Below are 22,647 nucleotides of genomic sequence, written 5' to 3'. Positions count from 1 at the left end.
TCTGGGTTCTTCAGAAAGGAATCCAGTGAAGTATGTAAGCATAATGTCCATAAGAGAGGGAGCAACTTATTAACGATGCAATTACCCTCATTTTTAATACTCAAAATGAGCAGCGGCCTGCTAATGACCCAAGATCAGCCAAACAAAGAGCAAACCACCGAACTGGCTTTCCTTTGAACTTCCAACCTCACACGCCTTTACTCTCACTCTTAAAGCAGGGAACAGCAGCTTGAAGCAAGAAACAGTTTCTTTTTGAAAGAGCCAAAAGACTTGAGCTTTTTATTCTCGCCCTTGACTCAACAGACCCGTTCCTGCTAAGACGCAGCCCCTGCTGCCCAGTCTGTGGCTTCTCAGAGCTGAGTCTGGCAGCAAGAAGCGGGTCCTCTCCCTCCCTCTCAGCCCCTTTGTCCTTTTTGCTCTTGGCATCCCTAAGAATGCTATTCTTTACGTGGCCAAACTTTGAAATAAAAGCACGTTTGTGAGTGTGTGTGGAGTACCCAGCCTCTCTTCCCTGAGACTGCCTCCCACTGACCACCCTTACCTCTGCCAGCCTTAGGGTCTCAGAACTGGGATTCTAGCAGCTACCTAGGTGCTGTGTGAACCTCCTCCCCACCCCATGACCGCAGCTGAGGGACTAGCATGGGAAGTGGAATCCCTGTCAGTATTAAGACTAAGAGTCCAATCTTGTCCTGGCTTGATCTCTTGAAAGGAGGAGAGGTATTGGCAACTGTTTTCCACAGTGTGGACTGTGTAGAAGAGAACGTTCAGGAAAAGAATGAAGAGCTGTCTCAGGGACAAGGAAGAGGTGATACTCCAGACTCCCAATGAATTTCCATTGTCTTGTCCGAGTCTCTCATAAAGTCCATTCTTGTCATTGACCTCTGTGAGATACCCCTGTATCTCTAGAATTAACTCATTTTGCTTAAACTACCTCAAGTTTCTGTTGCTTCAAATATTTTATTTTTTTTTTCAACGTTTTTTATTTATTTTTGGGACAGAGAGAGACAGAGCATGAACGGGGGAGGGGCAGAGAGAGAGGGAGACACAGAATCGGAAACAGGCTCCAGGCTCTGAGCCATCAGCCCAGAGCCTGACGCGGGGCTCGAACTCACGGACCGCGAGATCGTGACCTGGCTGAAGTCGGACGCTTAACCGACTGCGCCACCCAGGCGCCCCTCTTCAAATATTTTAAAAGTGTTTCCTATTCCCAATTTTAGGACCAAATGAGTTAAAAGTTGTTTCTCTCTCTCTCTCTCTCTCTCTCTCTCTCTCTCTCTCTCTCTCACACACACACACACACATACACACCCTACAGGAAATAATTGCTTTTCTCTTGGTTCTTAATGACATTTACCTATTATAGAACAGTTGAATAATAATAAGAAGAAGAAATGTATTGAATACTTACTAGGTTTCTGGTACTATTCTAAGCAGCTCAATGTGCCTTTCATTTCATCCTCACAACATCCTTTAAAGGAGGTAGTACTATTCCACCCATTTTACAGAAAAGGGAACTGAGGCACGGAAAAATCAAATATCCTCCCCAAAGTAACAGAACTAATAAGTGGTAGAACTGGGTTCGAATCCAGGCAGTGTTGACTTCAGGATGCTTTTAATCCCTATCCTATGTATTTTACAAATCCTAGGTTACCAATGCAACCTGGCAAAAAACCTTCCAACAAATCTGTCACACCCCTCAAATTGTTCCTGGCCCTTATTCCAACAAATCACCAAACAAAGCATTGAAGTTGTCTCCAGAGAGCAATAGCAGAATTGGTGGAGAGAAAACTTACCAGGTGTATTTGTTTCCTGGGGCAAAATACCACACACTGGGTGGCTTACACAGCAAAAATGTATCATCTCACTGTTCTGGAGGCTAGAAGCCTGAGACCAAAGTGTGGACAGAGTGGGTTCCTTCTGAGAGCCGCGAGGGAGGAATCTGTTCCTTGCCACTTTCCTAGCATCTGGGGGTTTGCTCACAATCTTTGGCGTTCCTTGGCTTCTGCTTCATTATACCAATCTCTGCTTTCATCATTACATGGTGTTCTCCCTGTGTGCATGTCTGTATCCAAATATCCACTTTATGGGGTGCCTGGGTGGCTCAGTCAGTTGAGCATCCGACTCTTGATTTCAGCTCAGATCATGATCCCAGGTTTGTGGAATTGAGCCCTATGTTGGGCTCTGCACTGAGCTATGGAGCCTGCTTAAGATTCTCTCTCTCTCTCTCTCTCTCTCTCTACCCCCCCCCCCCCCCACCCTCTCTCTCTCCCTCTGCCCCTTTCCCCGTCTCGTGCTCTCTCTCTCTTAAAAAACAAAACAAAACAAAACAAAAGGGGGTGCCTCAGTGGCTCAGTCAGTTAAGCATCCAACTTCCACTCAGGTCATGATCTTGTGGTTCATAAGTTGGAAGCCTGCATGGGGCTCGATGCTGACAGCTCAGAGCCTGGAGCCTGCTTCAGATTCTGTGTCTCCCTCTCTCTGCCCCTCCCTGCTTGCGTTTTCTTTCTCAAAGAATAAATACACATTAACAAAAAGTTTTAAAAACCAAATATCCACTTTTCATAAGGACACCAATCACATTGGTTTAGAGGTCCACCCTACTCTGGTATGACCTCAACTAATTACAAGCAATTACTCTATTTCCAAATAAGGTCATACTTTGAGGTACTGGGGATTAGGACTTCAACATATGAATTTTGGGGAGCCACAATCCAACCCATAACACAAGGTTTTATTATTTTTTTCCTGCTGCAATTTTGAATGATTAGATCTCTATTTTTTTAGAGCGGTAAAAAGTTTGATTCTAAGATGTGACAAACCACAGGTACAGCTTCTCAGCTTTGGTTTAACACTGAAATTTCATTGCTACCCTTATTCAGGAAGGATACCAAATCCACCGTCCCTGAAAGAATCCTGATAAGGACACTGACCTCTTTTAAATGACTACATACATCTAGCTCACTAAGGGTCATAGAAGGACCAATAGAAGACATATTAGATGCCTTCAGTACTAGCTCTGGCTCTGACATTGACTTGTTCTTAGTGTATGGCCAGTTGCTTTTTTGTTTGTTTGTTTTTGTTTTGTTTTCTGCTTTTCCTGGTCATAAAACAAGAGATTTTGCTTCTACTCTCAGGCTCCTCAAAAGTCAGTCCTGGATGGTGATCCCCTAGTTTGAACAAGAATTATCTGGGAACTTTAAAAAAAATAAAAACAAATAAAACACAAAAAAACAAAAAAACCGTGACCCTGATGCCTGAGTCCATCCCCCATGCTAATTTAATCTGCCTGGGCATCTTACCTTTTAAAAAATTTCCAGATGTATAGTCTCCTGACTGTGATGGATGTATACAGATATCAAAACTTACCAAATTGCACAGTTTAATGTGTATAACTTATTGTATGCCAGTTACATTCAAGCTGTTTAAAAAATTAAAAGAGCCCCAGGTGATTCTAGTGGGCATCCCAAAATGAAAACCATCAAGCTGGGTCAACCTCAGATAAAGAAACGGCCCTAGTAAGGGAAGAAATCTGCTTAGGACCTAGAACCTATGACTCCAGTGTTCTTGCCTGAAAACCAAAATGATAGGAAATTTAAAAATTTAAAAAGAGGCATTAAAACATTTGAAGTGCTGGGATTGTTACAGGAGTAGGGCACACAAGAGCTAAAACAAAAAACAACCCACCATGGCGGAGGGGCAGGTAGTTGTCTTTTCAGGTACTCCAGGCATCCCCGCCCCTCACTCTGCCCACGGGGTTGTGGGGCCCAGCAAGGCTGGCAGAACCAGTGAGGAAAGCAACGTGCCAGCACCTCTCACTCCCTATTCAGCAGCCTGTTGGCTCTCTCCCTAATCCAGACAGTAGTTTTAACTGCTTTTTGTGTATTTCTACCTCAGATTCAACATGTTCAAGACTGAATGCATCACCTCCTGCTCCAATCTATTCCTCCTTTTCAATTCCTTATCCTAATAGAGTACCATGATTGTCCCAAACATCCGCACCAAAAAAGTGCCTCATCCTCTACCCACAAATGGTCTCCATTTATCTTCCTGAATGTCTCTTAAATACATCTTTCCTCTACATCTTTACAGTCACTTCCTGCCTAGACTTCCTAATTCATCTGCCATTTTTCTATCACTGCCTTTTGCAGCAAGAGTAATTGTTAAAGCGCACAGATCATGCCATGCCTCTGCTCGAAAGCCTCTGAATGGCTTCCCCATGAAAAATAGGATGAAACCCAAACTCCTTAGCATGGCAATTATGGTCTGGCCCCAAACCCCTGGCTCCATATCCTCTCCCACTACTCTTCCAGTGTGCACAGTTTCCATACATACTGGATCCACTTATGCCTCTGTATCACATACATGCTACTCCGTGCACCTACAATAGTGGATCTAACCTAACTCGTATTCATCTTCTAAGACTCAGTTTTTTCTTTTTTAAGTTTATTTATTTTGAGAGGGAGAGAGAGACTGTGTGTGGAAAGGGCAGAGAGAGAAAGAGAGACAGAATCCCAAGGTCCAATGCGGGGTTTGAACTCATGAACCATGAGACCATGACGTGAGCTGAAATCAAGAGTCAGATGCTTAACCGACTGAGCCACCTAAGTGCCTCTGAAAGGCCTTTTATTTATTTATTTATTTATTTATTAAAAAAAAATTTTTTTTAATGTTTATTTATTTTTGAGACAGAGAGAGACAGAGCATGAACGGGGGAGGGGCAGAGAGAGAGGGAGACACAGAATCGGAAGCAGGCTCCAGGCTCTGAGCCATCAGCCCAGAGCCCGACGCGGTGCTAGAACTCACAGACCACGAGATCGTGACCTGAGCTGAAGTCGGACGCTTAACCGACTGAGCCACCCAGGAGCCCATATTTATTTATTTTTGAAAGACCTTTTAAACACTGGTTGGAAAATGTCAACAGGTTAGCTACACTAAAATAAACAAAGATATCTGGCTATTTCCACTACAATATGCCTTTAATTAACCTAACTTTGGATATTAGCATTTTAATAAATTACTGCAAGGAGCTGGTTTCAAGGGAGACAGGACCACAAAACCTATCCCCAATACTCAATTTCACCCCCCCACCCATTTATTTATAGAGGAGAAAAGGTAGCAGAAATACTATGACTTGCTAAATATCATACAACAGACAGGACTTGATTTCCCTGAACTCTTGTTTTCTTGTCTAAAAAGAAACAGAAATTAAGGACTGTCAACAGGGTAACCTAAAGAAAACTCCCTAAACGATTACTTCCTAAGTCACTTATCATGAAGTCCTATATACACAAGCTGATTGACAACAATTTTAAATTCTGAGAGGCTATTTCTTTTAATGAACCATATACTGAAGAGGATAGAATTTGCCCTCAATAATATTTTAATGAATACATTAAATAAAAAGCAAATGGTTCGGGGGAGGATCCAAGAAAAGAAATTAGGACAACAGATTAGTAAAGCTCTCCCTAAACAAAAGATCCAGAAATTTTACACCTACCTTTCTTCTTAGGAAATTAAAACCCTTTGTAAAATTTGAACAAATACATCAAGCAACTTTTGGCAACATGATCAACTAAATTCTCATTTAAGCTTTTGGATCACAGGAGCAATTAGTTCAGCCATGCTTGCCTCTTGTAACTCTTGGCAAACATTATCAAACAACTGTTAGCTGGGGTAGATGTAATGGGGGAACAGGTTCCTCGTGAATTACTATTTCCTGTTCGCCTTCCATGCTAAACATGGGAAATATGGATTCCATTATTAAAAGACATGCAACTTATACATAAATTCCATCACATTTGGCTATTAAGCTACCTCAGTTTTCCTTTCCGACCAATATATATATATAAGTTGTTCTAAATGTAAGCAATCACAGGTGGTTAATGTTTGTTTTAACTTTTTATTAAGAAACTAAAGCAAAACGACAGAATTTCAAAAAAATTAAAATACAGAATTCTAATTTTAATTCTAAACAAATATGAAATTTACACCCGAAACTAAAAATCAGTTTATCAATATTTAAGCATAAAGGGGAATGGCTAAAATGCATTCACAGTCATTATTTCTTCCTTATTAACCTCAGATTTACGTCCCTTTCCTTCGTGCTTCACTTAAAATAGGATACAGAATTTCTTTCTCATCTATCTTTTGTTAATATAGTCTGTAACTTCAGAGCAGCTTTAGTGTCCCTACATAATTCTTTCTCTGTTCCTTCAGGAAATGTGTGAGCACCTGCCTATTGGGCTTAGATGATGTGGGCATAAAGATGAGTCCATCAGAGATCCTGTCCTAAGATGTTTAGAGGAGATAAGACACCAACAAATAATAAATACAAATAAATTTATACAAGGTATAAAGTAATATAGCATGAGTTAAGTATAGATAAATATAAAAATAGGGAAATTTGAAGGAAGGAGAGATTACATTCAGCTAGAGAAATTAGGAATGCTTTATGAGGATAGTATTTGGATTGGGTATGGACTGTTCCTTCCAGAAAGACTTCAGAGTGGTCCTAATTGAGATGGTCTTGATTTCCAGAAAGTAATCTTTACATTTCTATCTCTTCAAAACTGTTCATTTTTTTTTAAAGATCAAAAAATATTAATATTATAGTTTATATAAACAGCAGTTTGGGGACTTAAATTATAAGTTAATTATAATACCTACTGTATGGTTTTGGACTGTTATTTTTGTAACTCTCTTTCCCAAGTTAAATCATATCTAAAAGGCAGATGATGCCTAATCATTTAGCCATGACTTTAGTCAACTGGGCAAAACCTACTTGCTCTATGTGCTTTATAAAATCTATACCTAAATTTACATGAGTAAGAATGAAGGAGATGAAATAAATGGCTTAATAATCAAGTCAGATAATGAAAAAAAAATGACAACTATGAAATGATTACATATATTAACCACAGAACTTCTTGTATGAAAAGTTTTAATGAATTGTGAGCCATTGGCCATTACAGAATTTAAGCCTTAATGTTTCTTTCCTATGTAGAACCAGATAATTAAAACAGCCTATCTCAAGTATGACAGAAGACCATAGTATGAATAAGAGTAATAGTATTGAGTGTTTGCACATCTGCATGCTTCACTAAAGTTAAGAACCAAAGAGAACGCTCCCGGTTTCCCAAGTCAACAAAGTAAATTCAATTACATATTTTTCTTTCCTGATCATAGTTTCAGTTGAAATACAACAAATACTACTTTGCCTTTCAATAGCACTTTTTATCCATCACACAAGTACTTTCCCATTATTTTCTCCTTTACCCTCAATATACTTGTGAGGTAGTGAAGGGAGCAGGGATTTTTTTTTTTTTTTTTTAATTTTGCAGATGAGAAAACTTAAGGTGAATTTAAAACTCAACCTTAGCAGCATATTGAAATCACCTAGGAAGCTTAAAAAAATCCTTATGACCATGTCCAACATCAGAACAACATCAGAATTTTAGGGTATGAGACCCTAAAAGCATCAAGATTTTTCAAAATGTAGATGACTCCAAAGTACAGCTAAGTTTGAGAACCACTGGTTTAGATGACTGACACTCAACTTTCAGGTGCAACATCTTCTACCTGAATGCTCTCTCAGCACCAATGAAAAAGAGATTCCTTTTCCTTGAACATTGTAATAGTTTGGTTTAATATTCTCTGTACAGCTATTGGTCTCCAGTAATAAAATACTTTACCAAGTTACAAATGAAGGTTCTTCATTCCCCTGATGCTCATTCTAAATATGAACCTCCATTCTATAAAATTGCAAATAGCATATTAGAGAATTTCAGTTTTGAGATAAGGATGGCTTTTTGTTAAATATTTAGGCAATTATTTGATTCTAGGTTCAATGTGCAATAACCCCATGTTTCTGTTTTCCATTCAGCACCTTCAAAACTTTGTTACAAATGAATGTTTACTAATAAGACAAAACAGAATTTATAAACAAAACTCTTGCAAACTCTCTTGGAATTGGCTATATCATATCCTGAAAAAAGACCAAGCACATAAGGGACTTTATTGTTTTATCATTTATCAATCTTCATCCTGAACCAGTTTTCTTTAAATTTTAAACTTTGCCAATTAAATTGAGTTGTTCTACACCAAGAAAAATCAATTTCTGTAGCAGCTATATTCTCTAATACATTTAACATATAGTCTTACTCTGTACTATTAAATATGGTTTTTCAGGAGGTTTCTTCTTGACATGGATATTGAAAAGGACTTTTAACGGATTTCACCTTTAAGCAACATACCAAATACACAATAAATATTTGTAAACCTGTCAGGTGGCAAAAATAAATCTTTGTTCATGACTGAAATCCCCTGCTTCATGAGAGTACTGATAAGCTTAACTCTCAAGGAGCAACGCAAGAACCCCAGCCAGCTGCTTGGTATCTCTAATTTGATTAGATTTAAAACAAAATTACGCACAGCAATAACCTAAAAGGCAAAGATTTCATCTGCCGTAGTCAATTCTTATCACAAAGATGCATCTGAAACCATACATTTATACTTTCATACGGAAGGATGTTTGTTTCTCTTATAACAAAAGAAAATCTCTGCTCATGTATGTTAGATTAACTCAAGAATATTAGTGAAATCAGATTTATTAGTCAAAAACTAATGTCAAGCTCTTCTACAATGAAACCTTCAAAATATTGCCAACCTGAAGTTTTCAGCACAAGGTATTTTATTTCAAGTCCCATGGGGGCAATTATCTATGATGAGATTAAGAACATTCTTAACCTGGGTTCAGGCTGGCACTGTTTCAGGTGGGTGAGTAAACATTTTCTTGATAACCCCAATGAAGAGTCTGAGGCTTAGATTTGTTGCCATGATGTAAACAATATAAAATTAAAAAAAAAATTATAATATCTATAGCATTATGAAATTACAAAATAAAAGGACCATTAATTCTCTTCGTTAGGTCTGTGACTAACAGCTTTCATATTTGAGGCCTGTAAGAGCAAATGGCAATGTTCTGTGTTGTTATGAGATACTTTCTCAGAAGGCCAAAAAATAAAACCAGATACTATAAGATGCACATTATTCTTATTACTACTGATACATGTATGATTAGAAATAGATTTGCCTTCCCTCAATCTTAAACTCAAGAGACTGAGGGATCTTTACAATAATTTTGATCATTAAAATAAAAATAACCAGACTGTAATAGTTATGGAAACTGTAAACCAAATTAATTTAAAAATGAGCCAATACAGCACATCTCCTCTTAATCCTCTTCTTTGTAGTTACCTAATTTTCCCTAAATGTTATTCTAATTTTGTACCATGTAGTGGTTTTTAAGAAATTGAACTAGAACAAAGCAACCCCTTTGTCCTGTTTTTGTTTTTACAGGTTTTTTTACACACTTATTATATATACAACTTTTAAAATAGCTGCACAATTTTACATCTCACTATTAGAGAAGTGCAGTCCAGGCAGACCATGCTTCTCAATATATTAAAAATATTAAATAAAACCCAACCAGTTTCATACTTTTCTAATAGTCAAGCTGGCTGGAAAAAAGGGTCTGGAGAAAAAACAGGCAGTTGTAAAACAGGATCAGTCTTTCTTCACAAACACACTACTTAAAAATCTTGCTATTTCCTTATCTTATCCCTTTTATAGCATCTCTAAAATCTCACCTTAAAAGTTGGAAATAACACATTGCTAACTTAGAGACAAAATCTGTTGCAACATGCATATGTCAACTGCCCACTCAACCAACTGCAACCCTGAGGATTTTTCTGGCCCAGTAGAAAGAGGAAACACTAAGATAATCTCTGCTGTAGAGTTGCTTCTCCAGTTAACAATTTCATGTGTTTTTCAGGATGTTTCTTGGGCATGCATGTATGACATTGTCACTTCATGATTCTACTTTCCACAAGCAGGTATCTTCTCCATTCAGTTTTTCATCCCAAGAAAGCCACTGTCATCCATCCAAAGGTTTTCCAAGGTAAACCAAAGTCACTTCTGTGTTGCCATATACAGCAGAAACTGCTGGATATAAGCAGGCCTTTGGAAGTCCTCTAAAGGCAACCCCCAGGAACTCATATCCACGTTCAAAAGCTAAAGTCTTATCTTCCATGTCCAAAATGACTCGAATTCTTTCTCCTATCTGAAAATAGACACCAAAAGAAGGTTAGAAGAAAACTCACCAAGGGCATAGCTAGAAAAAATAAGATACAAATCAATAAGTTAAAATATTAAGAATATATAGTCTAACAAGGGGCTCAAACTCGTGACCCGCGAGATTATGACCTAAGCCGAAGTTGGACACTCAACTGACTGAGCCACCCATGTGCCCCAATTTCTTTTTCTTTTTTTTCTTTTTAGAGAGAGTGAGAGTGCGCGTGTGCATGCAAGTGAGTGAGCTGGGGAGGGGCAGAGGGGGAGGGAGAAAGAAAAATCTTAAGCAGGATCCATGCCCAGCCGGGAGCCCTAGGTGGGGCTCGGTCTCATGACCACAAGATCATGACCTGAGCCAAAATCAAGAGTCCAACGCTTAACTGACTGACCCATCCAGGTGCCCAATAGTTTTGTTTTTTTTTTTAAGATGGGATCTGCATTTAATACCAAAAATTTAAATGTTCCTACTGAACAGTTCCCAGATTTTATTTACTCTTTGTTTAAAGGCTTTTCTTAGAAGTTTACCACTAAAATCTGTAACTTGGTATATTTTACCAAAAATGTCTATCTAAACCTTTTCAAATTATTACAATATGTATATACAACGGAATATTATTCAGCCATAAAAAGAAATGCAATTTTGATATATGCTATAACACAGATGATCCTTGAAAATGTTATGTTATGTGAAATAAGCCAGACACAAAAATATATATTTGCATGATTCTACTTATATAAAGCACCTACAATATTCAAATCGTAGAGTCAGAAAATAGAATAGAGGTTACCAGAGGATGGAGGAAAGGAGAGATGAGAAGTTATTGCTTAATGAGCATAGAGTTTGTGCTGCGGATGATGAAAAAGTCTTAGGTATAGATAGTGGTGATGGATAAACATATTGTGAATGTATTAATGCCACTGCACTGTATACTTACAAATGGTTAAAATAATAAAGTTGTATGTTTTATCACAATAAAAATTACCATAATAAAAACACTCATATAACCTTTAAAGTTTACAAAACAGTTCTTCAAACAGTATGGAACTTATATAATCATGAAGAGCCAAATCTGACCATAGGTTCTAAAGATGCAGAATAGGCTTATTAGTCATTTTATGGGCCACTGCTCTGAAACACCTGTTTGTTATAAAAACAGCAAACTAAAGCAGAAGCACAATACATCCAGTTATTTTCCTACATGGAAAAGTGCAGACAAACAAGGACAGAAGGATATTTTACTTTTATAATTTGCATCTATAAAAGGTTGTTTTATTTACATACTTGGAGGCAGAAAGTCCTAACATTAGCAATCAAAAGTCAGAATTTAATACTTCCCAATTATGATAACTCCTGCTGTTGTTACTTTCCTTCATTGTATTTCCTGTCACAGACAACTACAAACATTTACTTTTTTCTTCTCTTTGCCCAACTCATAGATTAACTAACACCCCATTTTATGGACCTACGAACATCCTAATTATCATCACCACTATTGCCACCAACAAAACAAACAACAGCAAACAGAAATGAAAAGTTAATAATTTGTTGGGTATTCATTTTGTGGTTTATTTGTATTATCTCATTTAATCCTCACATCTATCCTAGGATTCTCCCTATTTTACAGAAGATGGAAACTAAGATGACAGAACCACTCCTGGTGAAATTTGCATATCTGTTTTACCTTTGACTGAGCATACAGCATGTACACAGCACAGAGAACAGAAAACAAAAGTCTTACTAGCTTTAGGTGTCAGAGAGCAAAACTTGGGAGATGGCAGAGCAACTGGAAATTTAGAGGAGGAACTCCAGAAGTAATGGAACCATAAAGCGGATGAGCCCTAAATCCAAGAATTAACTCTGCCCAAATCACTGTATAATCACTGTCTTACACAGACACACGGGAAACCCCAATAAAACCAGGCTGGTAAGATAGCAGCTAGAAGCCAAACCTCCCCCGCTGCAAAAACAAAACAAAACAAAAACCAACAAAGACATTAGCTGCTATATACCATGGGGGAGACAGAGTTCACAATTTGAAGAATCTAGGCAAGTTAACTGCCTACTAAAATAAAACCCACACATTTCAGAAAAAACAAAGTGATTCCTAAAAACAAAACATTCCAGTATTACTAGTATATTATCTATAATTTCCAATTTTCAATTTAAAAATGACTGGATATGAAAAGAAACAGGAAAGTACAACTCATACTCTGGGGGGAAAAAGCAGTCAATAGAAACCAATTCCAAGTAGGTCTACACGTTGGATTTGGTGGACAAAGACTTAAAAGCAGTTATGATAAATATGTGCAAAGAATTAAAGAAAAATCTAATATTAATGAATGGACAGACAATCTCAATGGAAAAATGGAAACTATAAAAAGGAGCCAAATGAAAATTCCAGAGTTGAAAAATACAATAAACAAAATTCACTACCCTGGCCTAATAGCCATAGAATCTATGAACTTGAAGATAGAGCAATAGAAATTACCTGATCCAAAAAACAAAGAGAAAAAAGATTTTTAAAAAAGAACACAACTTCAGAGGCAGAGAGATCAGGACAATATCAATTGTAGTCCAACAACTACATTAAATGTAAATGGATTAAACACTCAAATCAAAAGGCAGAGATTGTCAGATTGGGTTAGATTAAGAGACCCAATTATATGCCAGCTAGGAGACCCATTTTAAACAAAGACAGACTGAAAGTAAAAGAATAGGGAAAAAGAGGTACCTTGCAATAGTAAGCATAAGAAGGTTGAAGTTGCTATATTAACATCAGACAAAATAGACTTAAAGACAGTACTGAAATCTCCAGCTATACTTGCTAATTTACCTATTTCTTCTTTCAGTTCTTTAAGTTTTTGCCTCATGTGTTTTAGAGCTGTTTTATCAGGTGCATATACATTTACAATTGTTATATCTATCTGATTAACTCCTTTATCATTATGAAATGACTCTAATAATAACCTTATTCTTTTTTATTATTATTTTTTACTTTTGAGAGAGAGAGAAACAGAGAGACAGAGCATGAGCAGGGGAGGGGCAGAGAGAGGAGACACAGCATCCAAAGCAGGCTCCAGGCTCTGGCATAGAGCCTGATGTGGGGCTTGAAATCGTGAATCATAAGATCATGACCTGGGCTGAAGTCAGATGCTCACCAACTAAGCCACCCAGGTGCTCCTAATATCTCTTATTCTTAAGTCTATAATTCTTTAAAATTTCCAATTTCTTTTTAAATTTTTTTAATGTTTATTCATTTTTTGAGAGAGAGAGAGAGAGAGAGAGCAAGTAGGGGAGGGGCAGAGAAAGAGAGACACAGAATCTGAAGCAGGCTCCAGGTTCTGAGTTGTCAGCATAGAGCCTGATGCGGACTTGAACTCAGGAACCGCGAGATTACAACCTGAGCCAAAGTCAGATGCTTAACTGACTGAGCCACCCAGGCACCCCTAAAATTTCCAATTTCTTATCAGATTATTGTTTTAGACTCTGTTGACTCTATGCTAATCATATGGCATTTACAAATAGGAACTATAATTTTGACCCTAGAATCAAATGAGTATGGCATTAAGATAAGATGAAGAGAGTAAAAAAAAAAAACTCAGTAGTTTGCCTAAATTTGCCTGTCTTATAGAAATCACTGACATCTGCAGAGGCTCTGAATCCACAAACAGATTAATGAATAGCAGAGGGTGAATATGTGTGTGCATGTGCACAGGTACATTTCTGGGAGTGAGAAGTCTAGAAAAAAGTAGGTTCGGATGTGACATGATACAGGAAAAAGGACAATCTTGCATGAGTTGGCAAACTATGGTCATTGGACCAATCTTGCTTGCAGCCCATAAACAAGGTTTTACTGGAACACAGCTATGAACACTCATTTACATATTATCTATGGTTGCTTTTGTACTACAACAACAGAGTTGAATAGTTGTGACAGAGACCATAGGGACCACAAGGCTTGAAATATTTATTACCTGCCCTATATAGAAAAAAGTTTGCCAACCCCTGATTTAGAGCAAAGACAGATAGCTCAAGGTCAATATGTATTAGGAAACAAATACGGAAATACTAAAAGATTATTAAAGTAGCAAAGAAAGGCCAGTTACACTATTTACTTTTAAATTACCAAAAAGACACACAAAGCTGCTATATAAAATTTTGTGAACTTAAATTAATGATTTATGATTTGACAAAGGACCACAACTGAGAAAATACCTAGTTTCTCACCTGATATTTTGGTGCATTGTTGCACTGTGGAAAACTGCCATTGACTTCTCCGTTATGTAGTAGATTATTGTCCACCAGATTCCAGCCCCAGCTCTGGTCATCACTGCCCAGTAATGCCACATACCCTTGGCATTGCATGGGGGCTCGTTTTGTAGCAATTCCAATCACTGCCACAGTGCCCAGAGGGCCTTCCCACCACACTTCCCATGCATGGCGGCCCTCACTGAAACCAATCTTGGTCCTTGCACCATCAGTACTCTGAGCAATGGGGTTTCGATGTAAAGTAAAACCATTTTTCTTAATGTAGACATTCCTGGAGCAGTCATTAGTGCTGAAGGCATGTTGGAAAGCACGCACCTGAAAAGACGAAAAGCAGACCAAAGAAATAGAAATTTGATTTTTCTTAAACATTAAAAAGTATCCATGGTTTTAGGCTACATGTTTTTAGACAATAAAGTTATATATTTTTAAATAATACAGTATGTATTTCCAAAAAATGGCTAGTTTCAGGATGGAATACTAACAAAATATGCATGCAACATTTAAAATAACTGCTGGGGTGCCTGGGTGGCCGGAGGCTTAGTTGGTTAAGCCTCCAGCAACAGCTCAGGTCATATGGCAGTCTGTGGTTTTGAACCCCGCATCGGGCTCTGTGCTGACAGTTCAGAGCCTGGAGCCTGCTTTGGATTCTGTGTCTCCCTCTCTCTCTGCCCCTCCCTTGCTCGTACTCTGTCTCTCTCTCTTTCAAAAATAAATAAACATTAGAAAATAAAAAATAAAATGACTGCCAACTGCTTTATTATTGATCAAAATTCTAAACTATGGTATCATTTCTCCAAATAGACTTCTTAAAATATCAAAAGATATACACAAGAATCCTTATATTTTAGAGATAATACTGAAATGTTTATGGATGACATTAGGATATCTCAGAATTGCTCTGAAATATCCAGGGCTGGCGTGAGAGAATGGGTAGGGTAAACACAAAACTAGATTATCTGTATTTAATCATTGGTAAAGCTTGGTGATAGGTTTGGGAGGTTCATTAAACTATTTCCTCTACTCTAGTTTATATTTAGTATTTTTATATCAAAAAGTTAAGGGATATACAGTTTTCATGCTGGCAATACTGTCATCAAAAAATACTTTTACTGAAAAGAATTTTTTTAATGTTTATTTTGCTAGAGAGAAGGAGAACGCGTGCGCACTTGAGCATGCAGGGGAGGGGCAGAGAGAGAGGGAGACACAGAATCCAAAGCAGGCCCCAGGCTCTATGCTGTCAGCACAGAGCCTGGCATAGGGCTCGAACCTACATACCACGAGATCATTACCTGAGCTAAAGTCATACGCTTAGCCAACTGAGCCACCCAGGTACCTCCCCAAAATATTTTTTTTAATTTTTTTTTTAACGTTTATTTATTTTTGAGACAGGGAGAGACAGAGCATGAACGGGGGAGGGTCAGAGAGAAGGAGACACAGAATCTGAAACAGGCTCCAGGCTCTGAGCTGTCAGCACAGAGCCCAACGCGGGGCCCGAACTCATGGACCGCGAGATCATGACCTAAGCCGAAGTCGGCCACTTAACCGACTGAGCCACCCAGGCGCCCCTACCTCCCCAAAATATTTTAATAGAGAACGTAGTCATAGCAGTTCTAAAGTTTATGAAAAATTTTAATAACCACAAACTATGTTAGATCCTCAGCCTCCTTGCTAGTTATTACTCATACATGGAGACAGCACCACTCTCATTTTACCAAATCAAATAACCCTTTAGACGGCATCTAATTTCAAGCACTAGAATTTATAAAGAGATAGTCATTACGAGCAGCTACCATAGATAGGACAGATTAGTTGATCTTCACTAATCAGTTTTGTAAAGCTTCCAAAATAAGGGTAGTATGGAAATTGCTACTCTGTCTAAATAGTAAACATTTCTCATGCTTTAGTAATTTAAAGTTTTTGATTTGTATGTTTTTTGAAAATCCCTTGGGGCGCCTGGGTGGCTCAGTCGGTTAAGCGGCCGACTTCGGCTCAGGTCATGATCTCATGGTCCGTGAGTTCGAGCCCCGCGTCGGGCTCTGCACTGACAGCTCAGAGCCTGGAGCCTGTTTCAGATTCTGTGTCTCCCTCTCTCTGACCCTCCCCCGTTCATGCTCTGTCTCTCTCTGTCTCAAAAATAAATAAACATTAAAAATTTTTTTTTTTTTTTAAAAAAGAAAATCCCTTATTCAAATGACCCCAAAGCATCCAAAGGCTGGGATCTACTGCTTTAGTTAATCTGAGCCACCAACTCCAGAATCACAGAATTTCAGCATTAGGAAGGGCTTTAAAGGGACCTACTGCAACACAGGGATGAGGGCACAGACCTAAAAGTCAACAGGTAGTTAGAGCAAGAGTCCCAAAGACAAGTCTGGTATCTAGCCCCTTCATCCAGTGTTCAGTTCCTATTTGCCAGTACCTCACTGCTTCATTATTACACTGTAGGGCAGAGACATTAAAAAACAAACACTCTGCTTGATTCAGGAGGCTGTAATACTGAAGTATTTAAAAAAAATTTTTTTTTAACTTTTATTTATTTTTGAGAGACAAAGAGAGACACAGCAGGAGCAGGGGAGGGGCAGAGAGAGAGAGGGAGGCAGAATCGGAAGCAGGCTCCAAGCTTTGAGCTGTCAGCACAGAGCCCAAGACGGGGCTTGAACCCACGAACCGTGAGATCATGACCTGAGCTGAAGTCGGACACTTAAACGACTGAGACACCCAGGCACCCCAATACTGAAGTATTCTAAATATTTTCCTATCTGTTCTATTATAACACACTTTTAAGCACATAAAATATCAGAACATAAGATTAAATGGGTGAGTAAAATGTCCCCCAAATATTATTTAAAAATTCAACAGATTATTATCAAGACAAGAAAATATAAAATATTTTATAAAATCATTATAAAATATTTAACTGATAATTACCTATGCCTATTCCCTAATTCTTACAAATATCAATTGCTTTTTCTCTATCCTTCATTGTCACAATGACACTGTTGCCAGCCTCTTCTCCAAACTGCTATGACTTCTTCCTATTACTCTGGACTAATCTTTCTTCACTGTACCCTTTTCTGGTGACCACCATACCTCTGCCCCCTAAAACTCTCCTACACTCAATAATTAACTCTCTACCTAAATTATTTCCAGACCTATTTTTCTAAAACAGCACCTTTGTCACATTTCATCTCAGTTCAATAACCTTTGATGGTTCCATACTAACTACTATTCTTCCTGGTTTTCAAAGCTCTCCAGGTCTGGTTCCTCCTATTTCCCTTTCTAACTTCACGTTGTTCTCCCTATCTGTAGCATCATAGCTACTTTCCTCCTCCAACATAAACTGTATCTTCTAAAACCTGAATCAGTCTTGCCACTTGTATGAAGTTATTCTAACCACGACTACCGAATCTCCCTGATTTTGCTCTCCTAAGTTCTTTTCCACCACAGTTGGAACCATACATTTAAGTCTGCATCCAACCCAACCACTTTGATTCTAACAGAAAATACATTGAAAAACAACAAGAACAAAAACAATAGCAATACTAATCTCACCTAAATTGAGCAAACCTCTCTGAGTCTAAAACAGAATAGGATAAGGAACACTATTGGAATGAAATCTGCAAAATCCAGACTGAGGGAAACTCTACAGGGTAAACAACCTGGTTTTTTCAACAGATAAGTTTCAGGAATGGGAGTTAGTAGGTGAATCTGCTGGCTAAAATAGCCTTAAGAGATATATATCAGCAGTTTGCCATGAGAACCTTATACAGATATTGATTAAATAAACTGAAAATTTTAAATATAACATTTGACATTTATAAAACAATTGGAAATTTGAACACTGCATTGTTTATATTAAGGAATTATTGTTAATTTCTTTACACTTTAGGTGTGATGATATTGTGATTATAATAAGTGTGCTTATCTTTTAGATTTGGATACTGAAAAATTGAGATGAAATGAAAAAATATACAAACTAATAAATAAAAACAATCCATAGTTTCTTTCCCACAGTCTCATGTACAACCTAAATTTTACATTGTAACAAACACCTTTAAGACCTACTTTAGGATCTAGGTCTGAAAATCTGAGAATATATTATACTTAGATGCTAAGTATGACTGGAATTATTGATGTTCCTTGGTAACATGAAAAATATGAACTTTCAAAAAGAAGACAAATCCTAAATAGACCGGCAATTCCAAATACTTTCCAGTTTTATGCTATCCCACACCTGTCCGCATCCTCCTCCCAGTTACCCAGGCTCCCTGGAAATCCTATCTGATTCTTCTTCCTCATCTCACCCACTCTCAGTTAGCTGTCCTATACGGATTTGTTCTCTGCAATAGCTCTCCCAGCCATCCTCTTCTCTCCTCTACACACTTGTTCAGGTCTTAGGTACCTCTGGTATAGGTACTAACTCCCGTTCTGTCCAATTCATCTTATGGCCTAGTTTTTCTAAAGCACAGTACTTATCTGTCACTGCTCTGTTCAAACTTCTATGGTTTATAATAGTAGAACAAAGCCCAAACTATACACTGAAGGCTACATGCCAAGGACATCCATGATGAGTTTCAGCTTACCTTTATAATTGTATTTTCCACTACTTCAACTCAATCTCACTAGACCCTATATAAAGATAGAAATCTTTAGCCTTTCCTCTAAGCTCCAAACTGTAACAGCTGCCTATCTGAAATCTCTCGGATGTCTCAAAAACACTGTAAATTCTACTCTACCAAAATTGAACTCACTGCTATTTTTCCTAAATCTAGCCCAGGTGATTCTCATATTATGTAAGCTAGATATCTAGGAGTCATTCTTAACACCTCCCTCTTTCTCACCCCTATTTCAAATCTATTACCAAATCCTGTAGGTTTTACTTCCTAAATCTTTCTTGTTTCTCCCCATCTCCTCCACTACCCACTTCCTAGCGGATCTATCCATATTTCTAAGGTCCCCCTCCAATCTGTTCTCCATACCAAAGTCAGAAATAACCTCTTAAAAATGCAAAAAAAAAAAAAAAAAAATCACATCACCAATCCCCACACTCCTAACCCCCTCTTGCTTATAATCCAAAATGGCTTCCCTGTAGTTTGGCCTCACTCCACCTCTTCCATCTTCTCTCAAACCTGTCTCACCTTTGCTCTGATTCAGCCACACGGATGTATTCTCTGTCCCTCATAATCATCAAGTTCTGTCCTGGAAGTCTTCTCTCTCCCCTTGGCTTTATTGTTTAGGTCTCAGGACATGCATTATTTCCTCAGAGGAAAGCCTTTCTTGACCTCCATACCTAGGTCAAATCCTCCATCTCTGACATTCAGAGCACTGTGCACCTCTCTCTCCTTCATAGCACCTACCACAGATGCAATTTTACAACTGTGTATTTGATTAATATCTATTTCCCCCCACGAGACTCTAAGCTCCATAAGCAAGGCATCCATTAAGAGTTTTGTGTCTGTTTTTATTCATCATTGCATCTGCAAAAGTGAGCATAGTGCCTGGAGATCACCCTTTTTAAAGTAAACATATATGCTGTGCAAAGCCTTTGCTTTCCTCTTGTCCTACTTTTTTCAGAGAATTTCTTCTTAGTAAAATGTTCAAATCCTCCCTATCTTTAAAATTCAGATCAAATATAATCCTAACCTCAAACCCTCTCCAAGCCTCCACTCAACTTGTAAATCTCTCCTTTCACTGAAATTCTAATTCTAGTGTGTGTGTGTGTGTGTGTGTGTGTGTCTATATATATATATATATATATATATATACTGGGAGTATATGTTTTATATATATATGTGTGTGTATATATATATATATATATATATATATATATACACATATACATATACATATGTCACAGGAGCAATTTCTATCATGTATTAATTATTTCTATACATTTTTCTTCTCTACTTGACTGAGAACTTCCTTACTAGGGTCTCTGACTTCTTTTGAATTAATATTTTTATCCTCAAGACATTTTTCTTATGTCCTGCAACATCTGAACGAACATATGATTAGTGGAAATCTACAATACCTACCATGGGTGTGGTAGAAAGACAATATAAAGCATTAAAAACCTAAGAAACCTAAAATATCTCTGGAAGGATACAGGTAACACAGGTTGCCTCCAAGAAGGCAAACTGGGTGGCTGGCAGACAAGAGCAAAAGGCAAGACATTTTGCTTATACTATATTGCTTCTTTTGCATGTTGACTTACATGAACACACTAACACATACTGTCATATGAATCCTGATTCATGTATCTTTTACAGACCAATTACAAAAATGTCTTAAAGCCTACTTTGCCTGATAAAACTGCAATGTTCTGCATTCTACTACATAAATTACAACTAGTATCCACTGAGCATCCACCATGTACAAATATTGTCCTAGTAAATTAATGTGTTGGGGCACCTGGGTGGCTCAGTCGGTTAAGTACTGACTCCTGATTTCAGCTCATGTCATGATTTCACATTTCACATTTCATTTTGTGAGCTCCACGTCCAGCTTTGCACTGATAACCCAGAGCCTGCTTGGGATTCTCTTTTCCTCTTTCTCTGCCCCCCTCCCACTCACTTGTGCACGTGCTCTCTCTCAAAATAAATAAACTTAAAAAAAATTAATGTGCTATTTCACTTAATAGAAAAAAACTAATTTGATAGTTGACATACTTAATTGCAACATTCCTTATCTTATTAAACTAAAACCTGCTTTATTACAGAATAAATTTTACATCTATTTCACACAGGGAAAAAAATTTTACTTTACTCTGACTCCCCCTTTGGCAGTCTAGCTTTAAAAAGGGTATCTCCTTTTTGTAGTTATTAATGTATTTTTTATGTTTACCACATTCTAGGACAGACTTCATCCTCTCTCACATATCCTCTTGGTGACTGCTATACTTAATAGCTGTTATCCATCCAACTGAATTCAAGCTCGAGGTCTTTGTTTATATTGCCTGAAGAATCTTCTCAGCCCTACCATAACCTGTTAGTTGGAATTTTTATTTGTATATGAAAAAGGCAGGAATGTGCACAAGAATCTAGGGGGAAAAGGCATCAAAACCAGAATCAGCACTTAAGATGACACACAGAATAGAAGAGGCACACCATCAAGGTGGAAGTATGAAAAAGTTGGCAGGGAAGTTAGCCAATAGTGGAACAAGGCAGTATTAGGATGGTTAAGTGGTGCTGACGGGGAAGGGGAGAGGATGTTCTATTCAAACCTGTAGTTTGAAAGTTAGCAGGATGTCTAGGACTACACTCACTTACAAGTCTGAAACATAATCGAGGGAATGAAAGAGAACTTAGGCGAAAATAGAATAAAATAGTTATAAATCACAGCTTGAAAAGAGTGAGGTGAATGTGGGGTGAAAGCAAAGATCTTAGAAATTCAGCCGGTGTTAAGGCAACTAAGATGATCTAATAAAAAATAGCAAAGTATTGAATGGCACAACAATGGGGGTGGTCTGTCTTTATGGGGGAAGTCTGTGGAAAGTGGAATGAGTGATGGAAACCAGTAACTGGAAACTATCTGGTCCTTTAAAAAGTGCATCACGGAAGTGAGGGGGGTAGGTTTAAGGAGCAGAACTTCAAAGAGAAGAGAGGATCTTCATGGAGGGGGACGTGAAGTAAGGTACAGACTGCAGCCGTGCAAAGGCGGGATGGTGAGGCGAGGCGTCTGAGTCAGAGCTCAGATGAGAAGCACTGAGATTGAGAGCGGCGCAGAGAAGCGGGACTGGGGGCAGCGGCGTGGCCCGGGGCTCCCTCACCTTGGCCTTGTAGCTGGGCAGGTTGCAGAGGATGTCCGTGCGCAGAGCCTCTTCTGCCAGGCGGCGGGCGCAAAGGCTCCGCCACACCTCGCTGTTCTCATCACCGTGCAGGCAGCGGTACCAGTGCTTGCACACCAGGGCGCAGCTCCGCAGCTCGGACAGCTCCAGGTAGGAAAACACCAACTCCAGCACCCGGCTGGGCAGCCGGCCCCCTGCGCCCGCGGACCCGGATCCCGAGCCGCCAACCGCGCCGCCGCCGCCGCTACAGCCAGCGCCACCAGAGGCTCCGCCAGGCCCCGGGGCTGGTGCCGCCATCGCCTCACCAGCCGGCCCAAGGGCCGCCGCTGCCGCCGCCTCTTCCCCCCGTCTCTGCTGGGGAGGCCAAGCCTCGCCTTGAGACCGAAGCACCTCGCTCACCGCCCCTTTCACAGCCAACCACCGGCCCTCCACCACTCCCGCCCCTGCCCGGGGGCGTCCGCCG

General features: G+C 38.8%; 1 protein-coding gene across 1 annotated transcript; it reads right to left on the bottom strand.

The window, feature by feature from the left end:
* Positions 1–5,879: 5,879 nt before the first annotated feature.
* On the bottom strand, positions 5,880–22,622 carry FBXO45 (F-box protein 45). Its single transcript, XM_019448726.2, has 3 exons — positions 22,167–22,622; positions 14,360–14,716; positions 5,880–10,120 (listed from the first exon to the last, which is right to left on the bottom strand). The coding sequence occupies exons 1-3, from the start codon at positions 22,479–22,481 to the stop codon at positions 9,935–9,937; spliced, it is 858 nt and encodes a 285-aa protein (XP_019304271.1). The 5' UTR covers positions 22,482–22,622; the 3' UTR covers positions 5,880–9,934.
* Positions 22,623–22,647: the final 25 nt, after the last annotated feature.

This window comes from Panthera pardus, unplaced genomic scaffold (assembly GCF_024362965.1).
Source record: "Panthera pardus isolate Hobbes unplaced genomic scaffold, ASM2436296v1 HiC_scaffold_16, whole genome shotgun sequence".
NCBI classification, from domain to species: Eukaryota; Metazoa; Chordata; class Mammalia; order Carnivora; family Felidae; genus Panthera; species Panthera pardus.
This window is presented reverse-complemented; position numbering and strand designations above follow the sequence as displayed.